Below are 13,405 nucleotides of genomic sequence, written 5' to 3'. Positions count from 1 at the left end.
TTCATCTTAACAGATTAATCATTCTTACCAAGTGAGTATATATCGCGTAATAAACAATTTTCTTGGCTCTCTTTGTTGATATCCTGTCTTCGTTTCGAAATTCAAATTTCAAAATCATTTCCGGTGATAAAACAAAAGTCGATTCCGGAAAAGGTAGGTTTTCCGTAAGGCATATAAACGATACGAAAATTGAACTTAGTACAGTTACAGTTTTCATTTCTTAATTTCTTAAATATACACGAACGAAATGAATAAACATTAAAGAAAGGTGATTGTTAATTAATACATTATTGCTTAATTTAATGTTGACTCTTTTGAATTTTAATATAAGAAGGAATAAAATCTGACTTCAAGGATCTTCAAGATATCAAGTAAGGATTTCAACCATAGTATCTTGCTTGTCATGATATTGATGACATGTAGTACTATATCTTATCCTGAAAAAAACGAGCTAATTCCACAAAACGTTGTTTGTGGGGTTTTGAATAAAGTTTAAATAAAATGTTATTTTTATATCCGTAAAATGTTGAATAAAATATCAGTAAGACTATTAAATAATGTGTATGTCAAAATATTTTATAGAAAACATTTAGCTGATATTTTTCAGATGTTTTATGTAAAACATTTTAATTTTACGTTATAAAACATTTTATGCAAATAGCAAAACTATATTTTCTGTAAAACATTTTTTTGCAGAATGTTTTTTGGATATTTTGAAAATATTTACTTTAAATGTTGTTAAAATATAAAATACCAATTGAAGAAAATATTATTTTTTTATATTATAAAATATCTACGGGATATTTTAGAACAATGTTTGAGAACATGAATAAAAGATATTAGCAAATAATATTTTGTTAATGTTGTAAACACATTTTACTTAAATGTTAGAAATAAAACATTTCAAAAACAATAAAATAAACATTTTTTTTATGTTTAAATGATATCTTATTGAAATATTTTGTGAGAGACGTCCATATGACATTTAAAAAATGTTTTTAAAATGTTGTGTGTTTGCTGGGTGTAAACACGGCCGTTAATGTTAGTTCCTTGTGATTAACTTTAAGTTTTGGACACACGAAATTTTAAATAGTGTTATTTTCATTTATAAGCACTGGGGCGATACATTTGCTGGCGGACTGTCAATCCCCGAGGGTATCATCAGCTCAATAGTCATTGCTTCGGTACTGAATTGAGTTATAATATACTTTTCTAAAATACCCCGTGAATACTTTAAGAACATAAGGTCCAAACTTCATCAGGGGTTACATGTTCATAGCAATATATGTTACTATAGAACGCTTTAAAGAAGGAGTTAGGATTATTTAGATAAAAACAATTATCTACGTTGATAATCTAAACCTCTTTTAAGTTGTCAAAATATACAAATGCAATTTTTAATATTCTACAATAAAAAGGGTTAATTTACTATATAGTCATAAACGCTTTTGATGCTATATGCAAAAAGATGCGCGAATATATATTATATATCATTTTCAGATTGATTGTAAAGAAACTAGCATAAAACATCAGTTAGTCTATCTTCGTATCCATTGTATGTCTAAAATACGATAATACACGAATTGAAGTATAATCCACCAAATTACGATTAGTCTTGAATGAGAAAAGTTAAAATTGAAATGTAGGTATGCACCAATTTTGAAAAATCTCAAGCACATTTTTTATTGTCTAGTTTTTATTTCATCTGATACAATGGTTAAAAAAAGAAAATATGTCGCTTTGCTTCTGAAACTTAAATGAGTAAATACACCTAATTACAATGTTACCCGGAAATTAATATTGCTGTCAAAATGTATGAATTTTTTCTAAGGCATTCAATATTTATCAAACGAAAAAGAAACACATTATCCACAAACACGTATGCAACAATGTTATTCATTCCCTCCCCTGAAACAACATTTCAAGACACACATAAATACAAGTAAATATTCTTTCATTCCCAAAACCGTTTATTTAGTGATTTTAAATATAAATCTGGATGCAATTTATTCAATACTGATCAGAAATACACCATTCAGTGAGTAGGTCAGCTTTATCTTAAAATTTAGCGGAAGAATTATTTTGTACACCATTGGGAAAATCAATAATAACCATAAAAAAAATCAATAAAATCATTAAAAAATGTTTTCTTTATATTCAAAGTACGTTGAAGTTCAGATACTAATCTTTGTCTAAAAAACTGGTGAGGCCCCAGAGTCCATCGCTTTAGGGAGCTACCATTTATTTTTAGGGGGGGTGGGATGAAAATTTTTTTCCTGCATTTGTTTTTAGTTGTAATCTCAGTCCTGCCTTTTTATTTTTCACTCTATTCGGTCCTGCCATTTTTTAATTAGTTTATCCTGACTTTTTTTACATAAATTGTCATCCTTCCCCGTATTTTTTTTTTTTCTGCCAAGTTGCTCGTCATGCCTTTTTTTTTACTCAAAACCCCTGTCCTGCCTTTTTTTCACCCTAGCCCCCCATAAAAATCAAATGGGAGCTCCCTTGGTTTATTGAAGGAACAGACAGCATGTAGAGATTTCTTACATATAATGGTACTATGGAAAGCCGTTATAATGTCAGGAAATTATCACACAGAGACTTCATATACCTAAAACAGCCAGAATATTTAGAAAATTGTATTTTTTTTATCTAGTTTCATACTCATTTCAGTACGGATGACACGTGTTCCCTAAATATGTTAAGGTATGTTCTATGACGAAAGGCTGCTGAAACAAATACATTAAAGTTTTATGTGATCATCAGAGCATAAAAGAATCACAATACAAAGACAAAGAATCAGATCTTTCCGTATGACATTTACAATTTAAGTTTTATTACAACTCATTGCCTAAAACTTTTGCAATCTAAATTGTAATTCAACAATTGCCTAAGACATTTTCAATCTAAGTTTTAATACAACTACAATAATGCATGGAAAATAAATAGAAAAACTGTAGCAAGATAATAACGCAAAGCATATTATAATTGTTGAAATCACGGTTTCTCAACAGTCGTACCGACCCAGTATTATTTAGAAAAAGATGCATAACAGGATTTTTGGTGTACACGACACACTTGCATATTTACGTATGCAATAGTTAAGGTGCCGTAATAGCAAAATATTATCATTTGTAATCTATATAAGACTGCTTTGAGCCCTATCATTTTACAGACTAATTTTAACTTTATGAGGACGAGGTGAAGCTCTTCTCACTCCTTCAACGGCTTATATAAATTCTTTAAATGTTTAACAAAGCCTGGAATTCAGTGGTTGTCGTGTGTTGCTGTGTAACATATTTGTTTTTCGTTCATTATTTTGTACATAAAATAAGCCGTTAGTTTTGCTCGTTTTAATTGTTTTACATTTTTCATTTCAGGGCCTTTTATAGCTGACTATGATGTTTGGGCTTTGCTCATTGTTGAAGGCCGTACGGTGACATATAGTTGTTAATTTCTGTGTCATTTGGTCTCTTGCGGAAAGTTGTCTCATTGGCAATCATACCACATCTTCTTTTTATATTAGATATTTTTTCGATAAGATGTCAAATAAACGATATTCCTGAAATATAGTCATTAAACCTATACAAAATATACTGTATCAAAGCACATTAAAGAAAATCCAAAAACAATAACTTTGTGATGAAACGTTATTTTATCAATCCAAATTTTTTTTCTTTAGTATAACATAGATTCTTCTACATTTGATTTCATCTTAACAAGTTCAGTTTCATGTGCTGCTTGATTTGCTTTGTCTTGCATCAATCTCCTGTTGTGGTATTTCCATTTAAAACATTCACATATAAGAAAACTAGAAGCGATGAAAACACCAATGGCTATAACGTAAAATGAACTATGTATATCAATGAGAGTTATTGGTGTAGATTCTTTGCGTGCAATATTGTTGCAAATTCCATGTTTCGGCCAGTGTTTTAACTTCCACAACTGAAATAGTCCATTCCCAAAAATGGCCGTCATTCTAAAATTGAAATATGTGGAGTTCATTACTTGAGACAGTTATAAAGATTTAACATATTTACCTGAACTGTAACTTATTGTAACGGGAGGTTACGGTCATTTTGTGCAACGTTGGTCTAATTATTTCCAAAAAAGTAAAGACAACGTAATTTATAATCTGTGCATGTAAATATTCTTCTACATGCAAATGGGAAGACAATCATGTAAATATACATGGAGGGTTATAAGTAAAACACAGTGATGTTATCGTTGCTAAACTTTTCCGTAAAAGAAGCGTTTTAAACAATGAATGTTATACCATCTCATATAGTCATTGCGTTTTTTGTCCTTCTGGGACCTCGAATCCATAACATGAAATGCGTTGATCTTAAAGCTACAGATTCAAATCGTACAACAATCTAAACTTCTTGTAACAATGAATAATTATTCAAAGTAGCATAATTAAATTTTAAGCTGCAAGTGTGTACGATACAACAAGGACGTATGATCATGAATACTAAACTTAAGTGTGTGACATTTACCCGCAAGCTACATATCATAATATACTCTTCTAACGATTTTTGAATTGTTGTGGATAAACATACATACAATATTTATAATTCTGAAACAATTTATAGAGCGGATACGACTTGTGCATACCATAATCGAATCCAGAATGCTGAACTTAGTTTGGTTCCTTTATCTTCATATCAAAAATTTTAGATGTGATTGTTTTTGGGTAGGGAAATATAGTCACTAGGACGTCTTGACTTACATCTTGAAATTGATAATGAGGGTCGGTTAAAAACAAAACATTATGACAAATAGATGATTTCAGGTTCGCAATTGTGAACTTTTCATTTCTATGTAGCAACATTCCAGCAGCGCCTGCATACGGAAAATATATCTTACAGTTAATAGATATTCCAGGGCTTGTATTACTATCATGATTTCCTTGACAGAGGGTTTCTGCTCACAAGAAAGCTATCAAACCAAGAGTTCCAAGTTGTGAAGTTGAAATCCCTTAGTAAATTGTACAGAAGCCATCACGAGTTAGTTGACCGTTATGTGACCCACGAAATTAGATTTATTACCGGGTTTGTGTTAACATGAGCAACACGACGAATCCACATGTTGAGCAGGATCTGCTTACCCTTCCGGAGCACTTGAGATCACCCCCAGTTTTTGGTGGGGTTCGTGTTTCTCAGTCTTTAGTTTTCTGTGTTGTGTTTTGTGAACTATTGTTTGTCGGTTTGTCTTTTTTTCTTTTTTAGTCATTGCGTTGTCAGTTTTTTTTGACTTATGAGTTGAATGTCCTTTTGGTATCTTTTGCCTCTCTTCTTCAACAATTTAAATCCTTACTGAGAGGCTATGTGGTTGTCCATGGTGTATAAGAACGGAGGCTTCCATAGTTGAAATGAAGATGTTAATTTACCAGATTGCCAATTGTAAAGGGGGAGAGAAAGAGAAAAAGTAACTTTCTCTTAGCAGTCAATTCTCGATACAAACAAACTCGGTAACTTATAATTGTTTTTACCAAAATCTAAAGACGATAAATAAGTAATTTACACATTCAAGTAAAAAATGCAGAGACTAAAGTTAAAAAATTTCAGCGGAAGTAAATGAGCATTTACTACCATTTAGCTATAGACAATATGAAAAAATAAAAATACCAGGCTGATAGTCTTGTACGTTAGACTCGTGTTTCGTGAACAAAAGACTCATAAGTGACGCTCGAATCAAAAGATAAAAGGGAATCAAAATCAAGTTCATAGTTGAAGAGCATTCAGGTCCAATTATTCCGAAAAGTTTTGCCAAATACAGCTACGGTAATTTATTTCTTGCGTTGAAAGTCTTTAGTATTTCAAATGCCATTTATAGTATATATACACATTGACCCATTTTTATTTTACAACACCAATAACAATATAGCATTATCTGTAGCAACAACAACATCATCAACAAAAAATACTGCGTTCTCCTTTTCAATGAAGGAGATGTTTAAAAATCAATTAATCCATTATATTTTACAATTCATTAGGTTTATTATAGGCGATGCGATTTCATTATTGCCCATCAATATTTTCAATATGATATCGTCTTTATTGTATCGATCAAAAAGTAATTGTCTTACTCTTTTCATTAGAAATACTTTCAGAAATGTAAATAAGAACTTTTCCCCACCGTGTTTCTGATGATTGTTATAGCCATATAAAACTTCAAATCAAAACAAAGAGTTAAATATGTTTTATATACTTGAATGGCCACGTTGTACTATAAAAAAAATTATAGCTGAACTTTCTTGTCAAAAAAAATCCTTTATGTAATCAAAATCTTAATAAATGTATTTCTTTTGAAGTATTGTCTTCCCGTATACTAATTTGACGATCTTTCTCGTATTCAGTAACCTTAACTACGAGACTTCTCGTTAGAACTTCGACCTACAAAGCGCAAGTGCGAGGGGAAAACCGTGATGAGAAAATGTAAATAAACGTGTGCTGGAAGGTAAATAGTAATAATTGAACATGAAAGAAAAAATTTGATACAACAATTCATTAAACAACTGCGAAGTTAAAGTTTAATTAACTAATGGGAACACGTGGAACATAAAAACAAAAACAATACATGGCTCTATTAATTCAATTCTTTTTCAGGTGCTCAACGTGTTGATTGTATAAATGTCACGATCCGGTAAACTTCAGCATCAAACTCGAAAGTTAATAAGCTTGCGTTGAACAATCACCGAATAAAATAGTATTTGTCGATAATACGTTATAGATTCGTAATAAATATAAAAAACGTACTTACAGGATTAGTCTAGTATATATGCATATATGTATGCATTGGTTCAATAATTTCGATAACATTAAGATTACAAGAAACTCGTTTCATATGACATTATTTAGTGATAAATTGATCTTGATATTTTTTCAACATAAAAAAAAAAACACTTTATCTATTTTCGTGCGTCCGAAGTGTTTTTTTTTTATTAACCGTCACCAGGAACAGTCAAACCATAACATTTAAAAGCCATTGATATATAAGTCCGTAGAAACGTTAGGAGCTGTATGAACAAAAGGGACTTAAAAAGAAATCTAAAGTTCATCTACAGTCATTTTTGGCTGGGACAGTTGGAACCTAAAAAATAAAATTTATCAGATGGGAATTCTATAAATTGTTTTATAAATTATGAAAGTATCGACTAACTGACTACTAGATTATTAAATAGAAAATGAATTATCCAACAGAATTTTTTCCCTGATAACTGACAATTGTTTATTTTAACTGACGATATTGTTGCATTTCATAACACTTATACGTTAAAATTATCAGAAATAAGAATTTCGAACTGCATCTCAAAAATTTACTTACTCATCAGAAAAAATCTTTGTGAATGGAGATTTGTTAGGAAGTGCTATTGCGTATTGCATTGAAACAATATCCGATAAAGCCATCGTCAGATGACAATTATTAACCATAGTTAATTCAATGTGAGTTTTGTCACCAACATATGCATAATCTCCCTCCATTACAAGTCGTACTTGAACATCTCCGTTTGCACTCAGTATACTTGGTTTCGTTTTATTATAGGAAACCACTCCCTTCCAAAACTTAACATAATCTGGTCGAGTGGATGCCTGGTAATATAAAATATTTAAAACAAAATTACCTGAACTGTCGGAACATGAAAATAAGTATTTACTCTGATTTTAGCAATTAAAAAGTCTGAACTAGTCCACACTAATTACATAAATGAATAATATAGTATGCTAGTTTTTTTAATATCTGTTTTACCTTTACAATATATGGTCTTGTTAGGCTCACGTGATTTGCGCGCACGTAAAATCTTCCACATTATTTGCCTATACAAAAATTTCATCACAGATATCAGGCCTATTATTTCTTACTCCAAATGAGCGTTTCGTCGATACGAGGCTCATTTGTGGCACTCCAATAAAATAAGTTGAAAAGCCAAAATCAAAAACAGAGTTAATGAGCAATGAAAACTAGAAATTCAGAAAAGTTGTGAAAAATAAGGATAAGACTATTGTCAGGAACAAGAAAGATTATCTAAAATATTAATCCCCTTTAACATAATGTAATTTTTACCTTGAAAATCGTTTCAAAGACAGTTCCTTCTTGTGTTCCCCATCTATAATTGCCTTGTTCTACAAGTCCGGCAATATCAGAGAAAGGCAGCTTTTCTTTGGTTACAGTAAGGAAGGCCACGAGGTTACCGGTGTATGTAGCCATCATAATTATGCAAAATATCCACCAAGAGCTCAATAACGTACGACCTGAAGACGAACCCGCCATATGTTCACCACCTATGTTTAGAAAATAGCAGAATAACAATCCATCTTATATAACATTAACGGTACAATTTTTACTGCACCAGATGCCTATTTTGACAATGAATGTAACTTTAGTGATGCACGAGGCCAACATAATCAAAAATCCAAATTTAATTCAAAACGTAGAGCTAAAAAAAATCAAAAGGAACAAAAGTATAATCAAATACAAGTAAGGAATCAGAGCTTTGCAATAGGGAAATATATAAGACTCATAAGCATATTTTAAATAATCAATTGTCTGATAACGTTCTTTTGTAAAAAACAAACAAATACATGTATTTCATATATTTAAATCACAATCATAAAGAAAAGCAACTGTAGACAAGAACAAACTTTTTATTTGTAAGTGTTCTTACAATTTACAAGCAATTTATAAACTCATATATATATATATGTAAATCACAGCAAGTATCATATCAATATAATATTTTATCTCGTCAAATCTGATTACATGTTTATAGAAGTTTAAACATTTCATAGATACCAGTGATACCTTTCTATTTTTCCCGATATTGACACTCATGAACGACTTAAAATCTATGACAAACGTATTGACTTTTGAATTGTCAACTTCCAATTTCTCAGCAGTAATACACCTTCAGCTCCTTCGCAGGTCGTTTACATATCGCTCGTGCATGTTCACGCTATACGGATATCATTAGCAAGGTTTATTTGTTATGCAAAAACTGTTCAAATATAGTTAAGATGACAAACGACTGAAACCGACGTAAGTTCCCGAATTGGTTACAATGTCCAAACTCACTATCGACATGCTTTAAAAGTATTATATCTTCCAATCCCAGTGTAGACGTCTGATCCGTAATTTTACCAATTATGTCCGAATCCCGATTGACTTTTTGACTGAGTGTTGATTCGAATTGCGGGTGATGCACGCAAAGCAGGCGACGCTTATCATGTCAACGCACCCGTTCTCATTCCTTTTGGAGTTCATACGATTTTTTTCGATTTGTTTGTTTCACGTTGATTTGTCTCTTCCTAATCGATTTACGAGATTTGAAGATCAGTAAACTATTGTCGCCTTGCTTTAGACGTTTGATGTCAGAAAGGTAGCGTTTATAAGATATCATGGTGCAACAGTTCAAGGATAGTCGTAGGCATATAGTTCCGAAACAATTTTGAAATGGCACCATAGTAAAATCAACTGCACATGATGGTAACAGTTATTTTACTATGCTTTAAATATGGAAGTTTACAGGAGCTGACTTCACACGGTGTCATAATACTACCCTGACTACGATGCAATAATATTTAGACATAGTAAAACCCTGGCAAATCAAATATCAAAATCATGCTGTAGTATGATTAACTGCACAAAATGATATACCATACTACATACATGTATATGAAAAAAAGGAGATGAGGTATGATTGCCAATGAGACAACTATCCACCAAAGTTCAAATAAAGTGGACGTAAGCAATTATAGGCAACCGTACGGCGTTCAACAATGAGATAAACTCATACCGTATAACGAACATTTTGATTTTTGATTTGAGAGATTATATGAATGAATCATTTTTAAATATCATTGAAGAAAGCTTCAACATGAACATGCATGCAATATTTGCCACTGGACGTTAAGCAACCAACAATCAATCAATCTTCAATCGGTCGCCTGTAAAAATGTGTTATTGAGGGTTATCCTTGTGGCTATGCGAGATGTGAACATCAAAGCCATATCCAGTAGGAACGTTTAGTGATAGGGCCACGCTTTCTGTACTTTACTCTTGCAACAAGTTTTTTCAGGAAACAATACGTAGTTTTTTGCAAGGCAAGTATTTCCACCAATATCAAACAAACTGTAATTTTCTGTGGATTCAATATCCACACCCTTCATCTCGGTCGACCTTATTTTATAACATATCTTTTCATTGCTAATTTGTTTTTGTCCAGAAAATGCATAAAATATTTGCATACTGAGAAACAACATTCAATCGACACAGATCTCCACATAGTGGTGTGTGTGAGAAGAACGGACAGAGGAAGTCTATTATTATTTTCCTCAATTTCGGCCTATCCTGGGGCAGTAACATTAAGATAAAAAGGTACATAACCACAACAGTCTAGCTACAATGTTTTTAAAGTTTCATAAATGATACCCATAGACAACAAAAGTATGAAAATCGAACACTGTCATGTATTTTTAGTAATTTTGTCGTGACAGTGAGTGTATCATAGGTTTTGGTGTTTGTTTGGTTTTTGGCTATGGGCGACACAACTGCCATATTTCAAAAAAAATATTTAAAGAGTGGTGAAAATATGTTTCATCAATTTTCAAGGTATTTCATTTATCATGTATATCTATTATTCAGTAGAAAAAAAATAAACAAAAGAAAAACAAATTCAAATTTTCTTTTTGTAATTATACTATGTTAAGATCACTGTGATACAATACACTGGCTGATCCAAGAATGAGGGATCGCATCCGCTCGGAAATCGTAAAATAGCTTTGGTGATTAAAGTTTTGAGCAATTCGATATTTCGATCAGATTGAAGCTAAGAAACACCCTCTTGTTTGAAAAACCATCGATATTATATATGAAAAATATCTTAATCATAATAATGATAAACAATGAAAAAATCTCAATCTTTTCTATGGAGTTTTCGAAATCCGATTCTATCTGACTATTAACAGTCACATTTTTCTTTGATAGATATAAAAAGATGTGGTATGAGTGCCAATGTGACAACTCTCCATCCAATTCACAATTTGTAAAAGTAAACCATTATAGGTCAAAATGATGTTCATAAATTTGTATAATAATTTAATCACACTTAAGTTATTTATTCAAATGCTAACATATTTCAAAGAAATTGAATTCGAAAATATGAAGGAAAATATAGGCCCTACCTTTATTAAGGGTGAAGTTACCTTGTGTTAACAATGCACCATACATATACCAAAAAGAGTCGGAGAAATGATGCAATCCTCTAACTGTATCTCTGTCTTCCATTCTTCTATAGTATGGAGTACATTTTTCGAAGAAAAACAAAAACAGTGAGGTAACTGGAAGGAAAATGAATATACACAAAATTACATATTCGCTTAAAGGGTCTATTAATGTTCTCCATTTTGTTGCATTCGGGTCAGGCTTTTTCAACAAAATAGCTGCAGAATCATAGTAATACGGAAGTGTGAAATCGACAGCATTTTCCCTGGTAATTTGAACAGTCAAAGGAGCTGCAACTAGATCTACGTCCTAAAATAAATATCAACATTTAATAACCATTTAGTTAATATACATCCCGCCATTGTGCTATGGTCAATTTTGAGTTCTTGTCTTTTCTTTTAGCTTATGTACTTTGTGTATAAGACATTTAGTGTTTTTTTGTTGAAACAGTTATGCTGTTCTCCAGTTTATGACGTTTTTACTTATTATGTCTGTTTGCTTTTCTCACATATTGTTGTCAATATAATGGAATTATATGCGACTGTCATACAAGTGAGAGGTTTAGCTAGCTATAAAACCAGGTTTAATCCACCATTTTCTACATAACGAAATGTCTGTACCAAGTCTTTCCCTTGGAGTTCGGTATTTTTGTTATTTTACTTTTAAGTTTAGTTTAATAAATATTTAAGAACATCTGAATTCAACTCATTTTCGATATTATTAGGACAAAACATAGTTTCTATGTTGTTATTTGTCTTTGTTGTAACAGTTGTTTATCTATTTACTCTTCTAATGTCTTACGTGTAACTGTGTGCTCTATATTACATTGCAGGATAATTAAAAAAAAATGAAAACACATCATCAACACCGGTGTTTCATTTGATAATGATTTTAATATTTCTACTATATAAATGAAATCTCAGTCTTCATCTTTTTCATGACTTGTAATCATCTGCAGAATGTTTAACGTTCCTCCAAAAACCACATTGCCACTTGTCAATACTGTCTAAGCGTTATTTCGTACGTCTGCGACTATATCGTACGACCTTTGTGTATTTTCGGCAATATACTTTATAATTTGAGCGAACTGATAAGAAATTAATGACACCTTGAACAGGCATTCGAACGTAGTTTTCTTACGTAAACAACAACTACCTTAAACGATTCAATATATCAAGCCGCAAAATAACTTTTTTCATAAAATAAGTAGCTTATAAGATTTTTCTGTGATATGGGGGCTTTTTATAAATTTGATATCTTTGGTGAGTATTTTTTTTATCACACGTGGAAGCAAACACGCAAATAAATATATGTTATTTATTGTATGTCATTCAACATACACGAAAGAAAGACATGGTCGCACTATTATTAGAAGTGATTATATTATTTTTTTCGGCGCTCTATTCATTGGATCTATTAGATTTCGTTTTCTTTTTAACTTACATCAGCTTGTCATGAAATTATCAGTCCTCCGTTTTACCTGAACCTCCATTAAAGAAATTGTTCCCCCCTCTCCATTTATTCTTACTCGTCTTTCAAGTTGACCTATTAAACCATTCCATGATCCATTCTCTGTCTGAGCACCCCATTTACCGTCTGGTGGTCGTGATATTTCATATCTGAAATGTATATTTTAAAATGTTTAAGAATAAAAAGATACAGTTAAAAATAATGGAATTAAGTAGTTTATCGACTTTTGAATATTGTACATCAATTGAGAATATTCAAATTATGATTACCAAAAAAAAAAACCTGAACGGTTTGCATCAACCTTACGTAGTTAAATCAGATGGGATGACTGATACACATACATCACCCGCCATACTAATCAACAGTCGGGGAAAATATGAAAAAATCGGTAAATTAACCAATCATACGACTTTTCTGGAATTTCATAATTAAAACCGCAAGAACTGGTCAGTGGCGAGTCACGACACCGACTCTTCATATCGGTCAACCAATTTCTGTTAGTGACCGTATATGTTATGTAGTGTCAATTTAGGTCGTTCGTATATATAACCCTGCTTGAGCAATTTGAAATGTCAAGAGTATTTCCCTGTTTATGAATGCAGTAATTGAACATGCACGCGCCATTCATGAAAAACTATTATGATATATGAAAACACCTTACGAAAAGGTTAATGGTATGTTACTGCTGAAAGATTGTCACGTTTGTGCCTGA

General features: G+C 31.6%; 1 protein-coding gene across 1 annotated transcript; it reads right to left on the bottom strand.

The window, feature by feature from the left end:
* Nucleotides 1-3,678: 3,678 nt before the first annotated feature.
* On the bottom strand, nt 3,679-8,357 carry LOC127737083 (glutamate receptor ionotropic, kainate 2-like). The gene is made up of 3 exons (XM_052247616.1): nt 8,068-8,357; nt 7,330-7,595; nt 3,679-3,979 (listed from the first exon to the last, which is right to left on the bottom strand). Exons 1-3 carry the CDS (start codon nt 8,272-8,274, stop codon nt 3,679-3,681), a joined length of 774 nt encoding a protein of 257 aa, XP_052103576.1. The 5' UTR covers nt 8,275-8,357.
* Nucleotides 8,358-13,405: the final 5,048 nt, after the last annotated feature.

This window comes from Mytilus californianus, unplaced genomic scaffold (genome assembly GCF_021869535.1).
Source record: "Mytilus californianus isolate M0D057914Y unplaced genomic scaffold, xbMytCali1.0.p SCAF_4, whole genome shotgun sequence".
Classification (NCBI taxonomy): Eukaryota; Metazoa; Mollusca; class Bivalvia; order Mytilida; family Mytilidae; genus Mytilus; species Mytilus californianus.
The sequence above is the reverse complement of the archived record's forward strand: the minus strand, read 5'-3'. Positions and strand labels throughout refer to the sequence as shown.